General features: G+C 53.2%; 2 protein-coding genes across 2 annotated transcripts; both read right to left on the bottom strand.

The window, feature by feature from the left end:
- Positions 1-1138: 1138 nt before the first annotated feature.
- Positions 1139-2545, bottom strand: BROUX77_000509 (uncharacterized protein; the record flags this gene model as incomplete). The annotated part of the gene is made up of 1 exon (XM_073749922.1): positions 1139-2545. The coding sequence occupies one exon, from the start codon at positions 2543-2545 to the stop codon at positions 1139-1141; it is 1407 nt and encodes a 468-aa protein (XP_073608746.1).
- Positions 2546-5952: 3407 nt separating this feature from the next.
- BROUX77_000508 (uncharacterized protein) lies at positions 5953-11347 on the bottom strand (the record flags this gene model as incomplete). The annotated part of the gene is made up of 4 exons (XM_073749911.1): positions 5953-8205; positions 8270-8427; positions 8494-8985; positions 11305-11347. 4 exons carry the CDS (start codon positions 11345-11347, stop codon positions 5953-5955), a joined length of 2946 nt encoding a protein of 981 aa, XP_073608745.1.
- Between the last annotated feature and the right edge of the window lie 3889 nt (positions 11348-15236).

Here is a 15236-nt window from a genome sequence, read left to right as displayed (position 1 = left end):
CGGCGAAACATGAACTGCATGACGCACAAACGAATTTAAAATTTTATCTTAAAGCACCAGTCCAAGCTTGTCTTCCTTCTGCGCTGCTTATTTTTGCAGACCAGCCACAGATAACAGCAAGAAAAAAGAGCTCACTGGCCCCAAACCACGGACGCATGTGCCAACTGGAGTCTTTTTCACCTACCCGCAAGCCACATACCGCCCACCATCGTATGTCTTGACGGGCTGGGCTTTATAGTGAGGTCGGGAGCGTATGTATGCACGGATGCTCTGTCGATCAAAGTGTTTGTTGTTCAGTAATAGAGACACTCCCTGGACACGTCTGCATACGTCTCAGCCAGGGTACAGGGGACGAAGTTTTGCTTTCCCACACACACACACACGCAGCCTGTTTATTCCCTGGAACTTCACAGCCCTTCGCTTGTGGCCTAGCCGATTCGCTTCTCCATAGCCACGGACTCGCATATCGGAAGAGACCCAGAACCAACACAAGAAGAGACAAGCATTTCTGAATGCGGCGTGATATTGTGAGAGTACATAATACTAATAAAGAGGTGTATGATGTGTGGATTTGCTGAATGCTAGAATAAACAAAGGCTAGGTATAAGCAAAAGACAAAGGAAACAAAGGAAATCATGAGAAAGCCCAAAACGAATGATGTAGATGATGGGAAAACGAGAGACAATGGTGAAACCAGAAGGAAAAAAAAAAGAAACGCCTGCAATGAGTAACACAACCAAAAAAAAAAAAAAAAAAGGATGGAAAAGAAAAACTCCAGAAAATTCAGAAATCCCCAAAACGACAACCGTAAACTTGACCTTTTCTTATCTTGTCTGTTCTCACCAAAAATGAAGCACCGCAATGCAAACTACAAACATAGCCAACTCGTATTTGTATGTTGATGCTATTTTTAGCACCAACTGACGTCGTAGTCCACATCTTCAGAAGCTAAGCAGGAACGAAGTAGGCATGACTAGAATCCAACCATACAGGGGAGATCCCAGCAAGTGTCCTAACTCCTGGCCCTGTGAGACCCAAGCGACAATTGTTTCTGGACGTTTCTGTCAAACAGCAACGACAAGGGCATAGCCCAGAGCCCACGACGACTCCCCGGCCGAAGTACCAACAGCGCCAGCTTCTAGTAGCCACTAGCACCGGCGGCCAGAAAGGGCCTGCGCTGCTGCTGCTGCGCGGCCATGGAGCCGAGACCGCTGCCGACCGTTGCGCTGGTCGGCATGCCGTGCATGGGGTACATGCCGTTGGCAGTCATGGCACGCGGGGTGGCAGCCATCATGGCCATCTGCTGCTGCTGTTGTTGGATTTGCTGCTGCATCTGCTGCTGCTCCCACTGTGCCTGGAACTGCATCTGCATCTGCTGGTTCTGGAATGCCAGACTCTGTGCCTGCGCCATCTGCATCTGCTGCATGGCAATCTGCTGTTGGCGCTCGCGCAGCGCGTAGGCCACGCTGGGGTTGTAGGCACCGCTGGCCTTGAGCTGCTCCTTCTCGCGCTGCCGGGCATCAATGGCACCGACCAGGCCAACCGACGGGCTCTGCTCGTGGCCGCGGCTCGGGCTGCTGGTGCCACCGACAGCACTGCTATTAGCCTGCCGGGTGGGTGTGGTGACAAGCGAGATCAACGGGCCGCCCGTCAGGCGCGCCACGTGCTCCTGCTCGCGGGCGGAAAGGTGTGAAACGAGGTCGGGCCGCACTGCCTGTTGCTCGACGAGGGTGGGTGCGGCGTTGCGGGAGTACGGCCGGGCGGACTGGGCATATGAATCGACAGACTGCTTGCGCAGGTGTGCCTGGGAAACCGATTGCGAGTGTGAACGGGAGTGGGGTTGCGAAGAGTACGAGTGTGAGCGAGAGTGAGAGCCCTGGTCGATGCTCTCTGGCGTCAGCATGCGCCTGGGGGTCAGCGGCAGAGCAGTGGTGGATCGCGGGGGCGTGCGGCTATAGGCTCCGGCGGGCGAGCCGGCCGTGTTGCCGTGGGACAGGAAGGCGGTCGACGAGCGGCGGCGGTGGTGCTGTAGATGCGGGTGCTCGCCAATGAGCGACTCGCGCGACACATTGCGGTAGTGGCTAGCGACAGTTCCGGGCCTGGCGTTGAGGGCAGAGGACGAGGCATTGATGCGGCGCCACTGCTCGTTCATGCTCTTGTGCTTGGAGTCATCAGCTGTGTTTGCCCGGCTGCCGTAGGAGTCGCCAGCAATGGCGCGCAGCTTATCCTTGGGGAGCTCCTTGGCAGCAAAATTGAATGTCGGCCCAAAATCAATTTCCGGGACCTTGTACTCGTCTGGCTTAGGCTTGGCGTCATCATCACTGCCACCAATGACCTTGAGCTTCCCGGGACGCTCAGAAGACTCGCTGTCCGGGATGCTCGTGTTCATGATAGAACCCGAGTCCGAGGAAATATCGGGCAGCGATGGCAGACACGGCGCAGGCTCTTTGCTGGGCTCTGGCTTGGGCAACGAGTTGACCATGGGATTTACAACGCGGGGGCCAGAGCGTTGTGAGCTGAATGGGTTGAAGAAGAAGCTGGGCATGGCGCACAAGTTTGTGGGTTGGGAAGTTGATTGATTAGAAGGCGATGTAGACGGAGGTTGAGAGAAACAAGCAGGCAAAGAGCATATGATGTATTATAAGTGGCAGATGTAGAGGCAGAAACGAATAGCGGTCGAGGAGTCTAGAGGCAAGAAAGAAAACAAAGTAGAAAGGAAAAGCTGCAGGTCGAGGTCAGAGAAAAGAAAGGAAAATTGAAGAACAAGATGGTCTACAGAAGCCCAGAAGAGACGTGCAGAAGAGCGGAGGACGACGGGGTATTATATTGGGGAGAACACATATAAGAGATATAATAGACAGCAGTCTATAAAATGGAGGTATAAAAGCACAAAAAAAAGAAAAGAAAAAAAAGTATGGGACAGCGCAGGGAGCACTTGTTCGGGATACGCAAAACCGAAAACAACAAAAACAAGTCCTAAAGCAGGCTAATGAAGGCAGATGGTCTAGAGCCTGAGCCGGGGTTTAAGAAAACGTGTAGAGGGAGGGAATAAAACAGAAAAGAAAAAGAAAAAGAGAAAAAGAAAGCCAAGGGGCATGAGAGATGGCTATCAAAGACCAAAGCCGGGGGCGCTCGGCAAGAATGACGGGTGTGCCAGAACGAACCAACTTGAAAAGAGTGGGCGCGCGAGAGAAGTCTTTCCGAGAAATGCAAGACGCGGCCAGCTGTAAAAACAAAAAAAGAAAAAGAAAAAAGAAAAAAAAAAGTCAAGAAAAATAATACACCGCAGTGTTCTGGCAGGACTTGGTTGGTCGAAGCGCCTCATGGGGGGGAGGCCATCAACACCAACAAAGCATGACAGGAAGCTCGGCATTGTGCCATTGTACGCAATGAGTACAGACGCTTTACAGAAACGCGCCATCTCGCCATCTGCACATATGTACATATATCGTACATGGCCCCCAGCCAGCGCCGGCGCCGGCGCCAGTTCTGCCCGGGGCTAGCAACCAACCAAGAACCGCCTATTGTCTACATCAGTCGACCATGGTTGTGTTCGTCCGCCTCTGTCGTGTCGTCCCTGGAATCAGGACACGCCTAGGAGAAGGGGTATCAAGGATCACGCAGCAGGGTACCAGGGCCCAGCCCAGCACCCACCCCAAGCAACAGCAGCAAAGCCCATCCACACACGCCAACAACTTGCTTCGCGCTCGCTGTGGTGTCAAAGTGTATGCTAAGCAACCCGTTGGCATAGGCCTAGACAAAGCAGACAAATTACATACGACACAAGCCAACCAAGGCCTCGGCAGGCATTTGGGCCTGTCTGCATTGGCCGCGGGGGGGGAGGGAGGCGCCTGTGCTGGCTAAGCCCTGGCGTGGGTGTTGAAAGGATGGACCGCCTTGTTTGTTTCGCTGGCTCTGGGAATTCCGCAACAGGATACGAGGGCTGTCTTGAGACGAAAGAGAAAACAGGCCGGAAAGGAAATAGGTACTGGTAACAAGATCTGTATAGCACGAGTGGGTGTCGTGGGCAAGACTGAGTGTTTGGCTCCAAGAGCAAGAAGCGAGAAGCGAATACTTGCCCTCGATATCTCGGCAGATTGCACTGCACTAACCACGCCCGTCAAGCTCTTCTGCAGGCCTGTCCGTCAGCATCCAGAGCTCTCTCTTTCTCTCTGCCTGTATTGGTGAGGCTTGTGTGTGGCCTGAGCAGCGCCGTCCCGCCCAGACACGCCCCCCTCTCGTCCTGCGTCCCCCATGTTCCCTGCCCTGTTTCGTGTCCATCAACCTGCATCTCTGACTCTGTCTCTGCCTGTCTCTTGCTTCTCTGTGGGCGTGCTCGGCTCGCCGTCCTTCGCCGTCCTTCGCCGTCCCTCTGATCCCTCCGACCCTGGCGCTCTCGTGTTCCACTGTCCTCTGGCGGTCCACACCTGCTCACCGCATTGTTTCTGGCCTTGGGGAAGTCTCTTTTTATTTCTCCGTCACATAATGGCACAATATAAAGACACTTGATAAACCACCTCTATATTAGGTGTCCTTGCTCCCACGAGCCCAATCCTCTTCTATAGTTGCGATTAGTACGTGTGTATCTGGCCTTTTTATCGCTGCCTCAAGAACGAGGCCGAACTTCTTTTGGGCCTTGCTTTTTATGCCGGCACAATGCTATCACAAGCTGCGGAAGCGTCACCGCCTTGGAGCCTCTCTGGAGTACATATCTACACCTTCATGTAGTTAACGAACTAAAGAACCAACTAGTTATTTGGCTAGTTAGCTATACTTCAGCTCGTACATTGTTCTTTCGGCCTCCAAGAAAGCTCACGCCCGCTCTCTAACCAAATACTTGCCCCGATAAACCGACTCCCCAGCTTTCCATGCCCACATCTCTACCGCTACCCATACGCCGCCTTACATGCGCTTCCTTGGTACTTGTACAAAAGTATACATGCCAGTGAGAAAGAAAAAAAAAAGTCCAGCCCACCCACGCATTTCACAGACATCGGCTCACATGCACAAAACGCGCACATACTTTCTCTCAGTGTTTCTCTCCCCCCAGAAATAAAAATGATTAAATAGCAAGAATGAATAAACCATCACCGCTCTCTGCCGACCTCGCCGCGAGCATTTTCTCACGGCATAGCAAAGAAGAAAGAAGAAAAAAAGGAAAAAAAAGCCCATCGGCCTGTCTGGGCCTTGGTCGAGGCCGAATCCACGCTCCTCGAGATGATTCCTGTGATGTACAAAAAGAAAGACGCCTCGGCGTAATGTACATGCATACATACTGATAACTTGGTGATAGTCGACCCTGCTGTGATTTCTCAGTGTGCGATAAACCCTAACAGCGCCAACCTCGAATCAAATGTCATTGTTATCTCATGTTTGTCAAACGTCATCCTTCTCTCTCCTTTCAAACGACGTTAAACGATAAACAACTCTCTCTTTTCAATGGTACAAACACTACGGCCCTCAATTTCGCAATCACGGTACGGTACAATCTAGTCAGAGGAAAAACAAATGAACTCAGTATTTAATTTAATAACCTATGCGTCGCTCGTAGCTCGTGAGAGGACGTTGTCTCTAGAGAAAGATTGCCTTGCATGAAAGGCTCGGCAAATGTATGTGTGTCTGTGTCTGGTGTGCCTGTGTTTTTTTTTGCGGTAGGTTTTTTTTTTTTACTGCTACAACGCGTCAGTACCACGAATCATTAAGCTTGGCCCAGTTCTCTCCCCGAGCGGTGCTCCCTGAGCAGTGTCGTCGTGTTTCTTTGCGTCTGCCAACCTCTCCAGGGGCCTGTTCGCCCCTCGAACCAGACCGACCAGACCCCCCTGGGGCCCAGGCCCACGTCTTGATAGTTCCATCGGAGACAGACAGGTTTGCAGAAAAAAAAGGGAAAAAATGAGAGCCACACAAAGACAGGTGCACAGGGGGCAGGAGAAACACCATATTCATAACCGGTTATTAGGGCACAGGGCTACTCACAGGAACGGTACCGGGCGGTTGCGGCCCACGCCACTGCTGCGGCGGAGGACCTTGCTGGTGCGGTGAAGGATATCTTTGCGGTTGCTGCTGCTGGTGATGGGGCGGCGGCGGGCCCCGTTGTTGGTTGCGCGGGTCGCCGCCGTACGGCGAGCCGCCCCGCGGCTGCGGGCCAGGAGACGGGCGGGAGCCCTGTCGGCTGCCCGGACCGGGCCCGTAGCTGCCAGGCCCGTGGTTGAGAGGAGGCCGATTCTGAGGCGGCATGCCATTTGGGGGCGGGCCCCGCATCTGCGGAGGCATGCCGTTGGGAGGAGGTCCTCGGTTTTGCGGACCCATTCCATTCGGAGGAGGTCCCCGGTTCTGAGGAGCCATTCCGTTTGGAGGGGGTCCCCGGTTTTGAGGGGGCATGCCGTTCGGGGGAGGCCCACGCATCTGAGAGGGCATGCTCATTGGCGGAGGACCTCTGTTGTGTGGCGGCATGCCATTTGGCGGGGGGCCTCTGTTGTATGGAGGCATGCCGTTCGGGGGAGGTCCTCTGTTCTGGGGTCCGCCGTAATTTTGTTGGTCCGCCATCTTGATCGACATGTTGAGCTGGTCCATGGTGTCGTTGGAAAGTCTCTGAGTCGCACGTCTCATGTCTTCAGTGTGGTAGGCGGAGCGAGGGGCGCCACCCTGGCCGTTGGGAGGGGCACGATTGTTAAACTGCGGCGGGCGCATGACAGGCTCAGGTGTGGAGAGACGCATGGATTCCAGCTCAGCAATGGAAACAGGAGACTGGTCGGAGCCCATGGCATCGTAGATGGCGCTGGGCGCATAGTCGCTGTAGTTGTCGGTTTGTCCATGATCAAAATGTGGAGGCGAGCTGCGGTTCGCTGAAGGATCGTGGCTGTTTCCAGCACCAGGTGCAAACATGGCATTGCGTCCGTTGACGGGGGTTTGAGGAGTAGCAAGCTCAGCAGGCGGCGGAGTAGGAAGGTTGTTGGGGCGAGAATAGGACTGGTACTGCTGTTCCATGGACGGCCGGCCGTTTGGTGGCATACCATTCGGTGACATGCCGTTCATGGGCATACCCGCAGGCACGAGACCCTGGGGAGGCATGGACTGCTGGGTTTGCAGAGGCGGCGGCTGTTGCGGTGGGCCTTGGTTCATGGGTGGAGGACCCTGGTTCATGCTGCGTTGCGACGGCGGCCCACTCGAAGATGAGCTAGACGGTGGGCTGTCGGAGAAGCCAACGCGCGTGCGGCTGGGCGGCGGGCCGGCGACAGGGGGGTTGCTCATGCGGTTGCTCTGGTTGCTGCTGTTGCGGCTGTGGCGCGGGGGCACACCGCCATTTTCGTTCATTTCGTTTAGCCGTGTTCCGGTGCACTCCTTGAGTTTCTTGCGCCATTCGGCCTCGGACCATCCAGAGGAAGCTGACTGGGTGGTAATGATCTCAGACACATCTTCAAGGTCCAGGTAGCCGTAACGCTTGTTCTTTGGCATGGCAAACATTAGAGACCGCGAGTCAAGATTACTGGCTGCTAGTCGACTGGGTCTGCCATATAGAGCAAAAGTATCCCATGTGGGAAACAGAAAGCGCAACAGCATCTCGAAGCCACCAACGGCCGGAGGAACTTCAGGCATGACAAATACAAAGCCCTCGGTCGAAGATGGCGGGGAGCTGTGGATGGTAATGTGGCCCTCAATCTTGACCAGGGTGGAGTTGTCGACAAGCGACTTGGCCTGAGGGTAGAGTGCATAAGCAGCATAGGCGTCCGAGATGGACGCAATCGGGTTGACCTTTTTTTGCTTCTTGGGTGTCTCGCGACGCACATCGTAGAACTTGATGTCACCCTTGAGCACTGGCATGGACCGGTCATAAGCCGACTTTTTCTTGGTGCTCTTCTGTAGTTTCTGGAACTCCTTTTCGTCTGGCGGCGTTACCACACACCAGCAGCGACGCCACGGCGTCCCCGCGCCAAAGCGCACTCTGACCCAGGCCTCAGAAGGCACACGCCAGCGGTCGAGAATCAGATTGACGTTGTTGAGCGTGCGAGCCTTGCCGGCAATCAGACCGCCGGTGTAGGCCTCCTGTAGACTGTTGTGCTCAAAGATGGCTAACCGGATGGCCGCTGCCCACTGCACCAACGAGTCGTGGGAGTTGAAGTGTAGGAGGTAGCGATTGCGGCCGGCAGTAGAAACACTAAGAATATTCTGCAGGGGCTGCTCATCGCCACGGGTCGGCAGAGAGTCGATCTAGGCGGGGGAGGAGATTAGCGACATATTTGGCCTGGGGACGGCACAGGGTTCCGCAACTCACCATCTTGATCGAGGCATCGGTGATGTTGATGAACTTGGGCAGGACCTCGCCCTCTTCACCGGCGGCATCCAGCTCGGCGGCATCCCAAAGCGACAGCACAGTGCCGACGAGCTGGGCAAAGCATTCGGTCCAGGTCCGGTCAGCGTTCGGCTTGCCATCTGTCGGCGAAGAATGGAGTGTTAGTGAGATGCCCGGATGCAGTGTTTTCTAGGGGCGGTACGTACTCGAGTCCTGGTCGTCTAGCTTGAGGAAGTACCCCTCCTGGTAGAGCTTGTTTCCATGGCTGTTCAGCAGATTAAAGACATGCTGCAGCTCGGGGATGGTGTTGTCGTCGATTTCCATGATGGATGGCTGGTAGGTCTGCACCATAGACAGTGGTCTGGAACCACGGCGAGGTCTGGCTCTAGTGCGGACGGTGGCGGTGGTGGCAATTGAAAGCGGCGCAGTGCGGACCGAGGCAGCGTCGTTGCGACTGCTTTCGTGGACAGGGACGTCGTCAACCGAGGAGGCCGGGGTTATGGGGCGGTTGGGGTCGTGCTGGATGCCAGAGTCGGGGCGTGAGGAGGCCGAGGCAAGGCCGGACTGTGTGGACGTCGAGCGGGAGTGTTTGGAGAATGTGGAGATGGAGCGGTCGTCTAACGGAGGCGACGGCGACGGGGTTGGGTGGCCCTTGGAGTCGCGGAGCACGCCGGAGAACTGTGAGATAAAAGATAAAACTGTAACGAGGAGGCCGGGCGCGGGTCAGTGATTGAGACGGAGGCAACGGGCGCAATAGGTAGATGATAAAATGCGTATAGAAATGATTATTTTGCGCTGGGCAAACAAAGGAAGGGACGGCGATGACGCAAATGCAGGCAGCAAGCACACACACTAAAGGTTTCAAGGGAGAAGAAAGAAAAAGAGGCGAGGAAGAGAAGAAAAAAGATGCTGGGCGAGACGAGACGAGAGACGAGCGGTGATTTGCGAGGAGGAAGGCACGCGCAACGGGGGTGGAAGGCAAGCGAGGTGAAAAGAGGAAGGAGCACTGACAGGCAACCGGCAAGTGCTTTTTGCTCTTGCTCTTGCTCCAGTTGGCTCAGGCAGAACCACTGACTGGGGAGGAAAGAAGGGGAGAAAACTAAAGAAGAAAGTTGGGGGGCCTTTTTCTTGTTCTTCTCTTCTAGAGCGCTAATTTACGATCGGTCAAGGCAACTACCACGACAGGACGTGACGAAGAGCGGCAAGAACGGTAGCGGCTCGGGGGAATTGCCAGGGGGAGAGGTCTCAGTGAAACTTGGAGGGACATAATGCTGCATATAGCAGATTCTTGACGGGCAGGACAGCGCCTAAATCAAGGACATGTGGAGCCGGGAGTGACTCGCACTAATAGGCCAGAAGCCAGTGATCTTCAGGGTAGTGCTTCCACTAAAGCCTAGTGCTGAGTGCTAAGTGCTGTGTGCTATAAAAGGGAAGAGAGCGGCGGGTCATCGGCGGCACATTGATGGCTTGTCATTGGCATAAGCTTGCGGCACAGCACGCGTCTATGCAAGCCAAAAGCAGTACAGTTGTGTTCAGGAACCGAAAGGCGGGCCTGTGGAAGCGATCTTTTTGGGGGGCTCGTTGGCCAAAAAAGCCGGTGGTACTTTAGCTGGCGTGGCCATGACACCATTTGAAGGCTCAGGGCCAGCACGCCTTGGTTTTCAGACTAGATCCCAAGAACCTTCGCTTTTGTTCTCTTTGGCTCTGTCTCCTTGCTTCTGGAGACACTTTGTGCCTCAACTCGAGGCCCCAAAACGCCATGACCCTGTGTACGGGTCGACCGCAAAAGGTAAACCAGCCTGGTGTTTGAAGCTATAGCGGCTATAGTGTCATGGGCTCTCCACAAACTAAAGCTCAAGCACACCCAGGGACCAATAGGAGCCGAGCAAGTAGACAGATACGCAAGGGTACAGTATAACGCAAGAGGCATAACGGGGTAAAAGGGGTACAGCGTGGGATACAAAAAAAAAACATACGCCAAAATAAGGGAAGTAAATGAACACATATAAACCGAAATTGTCTGGTATGAATAGCAACTGGCACAAAGTCAAGTCAATTGCTCCCTGGCTCAGACAAAAACCCGTCGAACAACAGAAAAGACAGGCGCCTCACAAGGGGGTGACTGCTTTTTTAGTGCCGGTGCGGTGTGGGTTCTTAATCCCAAGCTTGGTTGCCAGGACCCTGGTCCTAATAGCTGGACTAGCCTGTCGGATCAAACTTTGGTCCGGTTTTGCTGGTGTTTGGATCACGAAGAAACGTGACGAGGGAGAGAGTGTAAAAGAGAGACAAAGGATGGCAAGTGATATGAACACAAATGATGCAAAGCCAGCTGACGGCAACAACATGTCTCGGATCACAGAGTTGAACAATGCTGTGCACATGGAGATCAAATCCATGACAGAAACACTAGGAAACGCTGGGAAGGGCAGAAAAGACCTGATAAAACACCAGATGCAGTGACGGTCCCTGCGGACTATACAACTATGTCGTCATAACATGATTCTATCATGTGCGTTGTGTTTTTGGCCCATTCCACCTGGAATAATATCCAGGGGCAGCATATGCAAGCAGCACGACAAAGACTTCTCTGACATGGCTTTGCATTATGCTGTCTACCTGTTGATAACAAATGTTCTGTGGGGAGGATCAAAGACTGGGCTGCGGACTTAGTCGTGGAGTTTCGTGGTCTGCGATGGGCATAAAAGCGACGCGGGAACAAGACGAATCCTGGTCGCACTGCTTTTTTCCGGAACCCGTGGAACCTCGGACTTGACATGGTTCGATAGGAGGGCAGGCGCAAAAGAAGGGGGGAAACAACGAAGGAGGGATGGGATGGGAGAGAAGATGTGATAAGTAGTGGATGGACATTTTTGGAGAGTGACAGGGGAGATGGAGCAAGTTGTGATATGCAATGGCCACCATTCATGGCAATCGTGGCGAGGATCCAAGAGGTTGAATGCAGCGTTTGGGGAAGAAACAGGGGGGAGATATCAAGTTGTAAAATGTATGAAACTAACCTCTACTTCCTCGGCGTGAGGATGACCGGGAGAAACGAGCCATTCCTAAAGGTATAAATACGAGTGCCCAAGGGCTTTTGGCGAGAGTACCGGCAGGCTGATGGGTGGACAGAGTCGCCGTGGAAAGAGGGCGACAGCTGTGGCAGAAATATGGTGGTAGCTCAATGGCAAGACACAAATGCGGTTGGATCCAGATATCCTCGAGTTGTGTGAGGTATATGGCGAGACGGAAAACGAGGCAGGTACAAGAGGTGGCACTTGTGATACCTTCCGCGATTTTCAGCGACTCCAGGGAAGCTGCGGATGGACAAGGCAGCAGCTGGGCGAGTAAAGATGCAAAAATAGAACACGGGTATGCAGGTGCGTCAACTTCTTGCGGCAACTACGAAGAAAAAAAATCCAAAAGAGGGCAGGACGGGAAAAGAAGAAGAAAAAGAGAACACGAAAAGAAGAACCCAGGCGGGCAGGTGTTGATGAAATGGGAAGTAACGATCAGTTGAATCGTTGTCGCTCCTGCTTGTTGTTTTCGGCGGATGACGCTATGTGCAAACACTGTCCGTTTGAGGAAGGTCCAGAAGAGAAATCAAGAGCCGGCGCGTAAGAGCGAGAAGACCGGCTTAAGTGGAAGGTTCGGAATGCCGGGGCTGGAGAGAAAGGAGTGAAGGCAAGACAGAATGGGCGAGAAGAGGGAGACAGACGGCAGACAAATACTTTGGAAGAAGCCGAGGAAAAAGAAAAGAAAAAAAAAGACAGAAAAAGGGCGGCAGAGGGAGGAAGAAGAGACGGGATGCAGATGCACAGGGCTGGTTCTTGTGCTGGCAGTTGGCGTTGGTGCTGACGCAGCAAGACGCAGCTGCTGAGCAGATTCTTTGTGCGCGCACGGCGGATTGGGGACTAACGTGCTTCAGTGGGTTCTTGGCGAGGCGGGTTTTTGCTGGGTGGTGTTTTTGGCGGAACTGCGCGGTGGAAGCAGCAAAAGGCCTTGCCGGCGGTATAAGAAGGAGAAGAGTGGAGGGGAGGGGAGGGAAACAAACAGGGAGGACCGGCAGGGCTACGACGCAGCAGAGATGCACGTGCGCTGGTGTTTCTGGCTGGCTGTCGTATACTTGCACAGAGGGTGTCGTCGTCTCTGTGGCGGACGAATTGTTTACGGACGAATTGTTTATTCTGTTATGCCGCTTTGTTTCGTCCCGAAAGCCAGAAATCGCAGACCAAGGTGAGAGTAAAATGTGCAAAGAGAAACATGAAACTTCTGGGGGAGACAGAAGCAGGTTGGCGCATGGGGCGGGCCCGGGGTAATGTGTGCTTTATGTAGAGGTGCAGGCGGCAATCTGAAAGCCCGTTGTCGAGAGACGGATGCAGATGCTAGGATGGGAGTGTCTGTCCCGAAACGAACCTCTTGGGAAAATAAAGAGGCTGTGGAGAGGGATTGTCCACGTTAGTTCCTGTGCTCCTGTGCTCCTGTTCTTGTGAGCTGAGGTTGGCCGGCCTGGTACACCCGAGCCTGAGCTAGCCAGTGTAATTGTATGTACATGCAAAGCCCAGAATAGAAGTCCTGGTTAGTGAGTATCCTATTTAGTCTAGGCCAAGTCGGAGCGATTAGGGCCCGTTTAGTCGTGTAGCTTAAAGTTGCTTTCGGAAGAATGGATTGGAGACAAAGAAGAGGCCGGCGAGCAGCAAGAATGAAGAATGACGAAGAGGGAGACAAAGGGAAGAAGAAGGAAGAAAGGAAGACTCTAGGCGGCAAAAGAGAGAGACGGGCGGGGAGCAAGAAGAGTAGTATTTAATGCGAGGAGCAGCAAAGGAGGCATGTACCAACAGGACGACAAAAGCTTGGATATCAGTTGAGGGTCGGTTTAGCCTTTAAGAAAAGGGCAGGGCAGAGCAGGGGGAGGGAGGTCTGAAGGCGAATAGAAGAGAGAAAATAAATAGTTGGTCACATAAAAGGAAAAAGAAAAGCAAGCCCTGACCTGACATCCATCTTCAACAGGCTCACCCGCAGTTGGCTATAGCCCTTCTTGGCCGGTGACGACAACGCGGCAAAGACACAATTTAGGCTTGCCTTGGCTCAGAGTCTTTCTCTCGTTTCTGCCACTTGCTCCGTCAGTCTCGCCGTCAGTCTCTCTCTCTCCCTCCTTGCCAAGCCCGCGCACATCGTGTATACGGTCGGGTCGGTCCATCCAGGCCGGTTGGCTACCAATGCGTCTGCCGCTGTTTCTACTGCTGTTTTCTGTGGATAGCTAGCAACCCAGGCCGCCTGAAAAGGCAAGCCTCAAACCAATCAACCCCATGTCATCCTGTCAAGTCTGTCCGCTCACATGTCAAGCAAGTGTCTACATATCAACCGCCCGCAACTTCACTAACACCGGCAGACTAGCCTCCCTTGGCTTCCTGGAAACCTAAGAATAATGAATAACCAACTAATGAAAAGGCTTTTCTTGTCCCCAGTCAGTTGACCTTGCATCCTTTTAGCCCTTTTTGACAGTGCAGTTGGTTAAAAGGGAGAGATGTCCGTATTGGTAAAAGGTCTGGAAATAGAAGAAAAAAAAGAGCGAAAAAAAAAAAAAAAAAAAAGAAGAAGAAAAAAAGCAACCTAATGAACTTGGTCCTCGTCTCTCGATTTTCGATATTCGATGGCCGGGGTTAAAACACCCAGACAGCCGTCAAAAGAACAGCAAAAGCCTAAACTCGAAGCCCAGGGACCAGCAAGCATCCGTTATGAGGCAAGCTGCGTCATCACGGCGACAGAAACCCCGGAGTAGAATAATCCTGTCCCCCAAAAATGCAACAATAAAATACGACCCAAACACACTCCTTCTTGCTCGCCTGGCCACTCTTTTCCTTGGCCCTTTTTTTTTTTTTTGCCGCTATAGGCACTTGTACGTAGTATGTATGTATGTCTACTCTGCTCTGCTTGCGCCGCCTTTGTCTAGCTCTTTGGCCTGTCATCACATCATAGCCATGCCTGACCAGACTTGGCCTGACGTGCAAAGACGAGCCGCTGTGGCTTATGCCGTCTGGCCGGCCATTCGGTACGCTAAAGCCTTTTCTTCCGCCCTATCTCTCCTTTCTAAACACTTTGTCGCTGCTTTCAACTGTCTTGCTAGCTGGGGCTGTAAGAGAAGAGGCCGGTAAACCCTAACAAGGCTTGGCTCTCCGCAAGTGACAGCGCAGGCATGTCTGTTCTTAACCCCGGACCAACCACGGCTGTGCTTGGCACATTTCATAGCGTATAGTTATAGGCCAGGTTACTATTATACATGTGCACCCATACAGTCCCCATTTGCTGTTATTCCCACTCCTTGTTGTTCTATTACTACTCATCAACCCAAGCCACTCACTATGCTTACGCCAAGTAACATCACGGCCAGTCTAGCCCGAGTTCGTATCATTGGTTGTTTGTTTACGAGTCTTTTGTGCCTCTGGTTATGGCCCCAGCGTCCACTGCCCCTCGCCCCCCGTGGCTTCAAATCTACCAACTAACAATAAAGTATATATGTACAGCCATGTTGGACAGACCATGGAGATAGACCTGGACATGGGGGCCGTTCTGCAAGCGCTCTCGGGCTGGTGTGACCGGCATTCCAAAAGCCGTAGGTCGGTTGGTTGTTGTTTGGCTAAGCTTGTTGCTTATGCTTATTGCAAGAATAAGTACACGGACACAAGGACAGCATAGTTACGTGTCTAACCACGCATAGTTGTGATATGCACGCATTCTCTCTCCAGCCTGCCTTTGGTTAGCTGGCTGCTGGCCTTTTTTGTCAAAACATAAGAATTTGCAGTAGTCAAGAGATCTTCAGGGCTGTCTTTACACCATTCAGCTCTCTACCGTCTGCCACAGGGTGGAGTGTTTCCATGTATGCTTGCATGCATAGTTGATACCTATCCACCATAGATGCTCCTCTTGGACCTTGGCCTTGGCCCTGCTAGCT

Source organism: Berkeleyomyces rouxiae, assembly GCF_048999995.1.
Source record: "Berkeleyomyces rouxiae strain 22BRR77 chromosome Unknown BrBRR77_ptg000001l, whole genome shotgun sequence".
Lineage (NCBI taxonomy): Eukaryota > Fungi > Ascomycota > Sordariomycetes > Microascales > Ceratocystidaceae > Berkeleyomyces > Berkeleyomyces rouxiae.
Note: the sequence above shows the minus strand (reverse complement) of the source record. Positions and strands in the feature narration are given on the sequence as shown.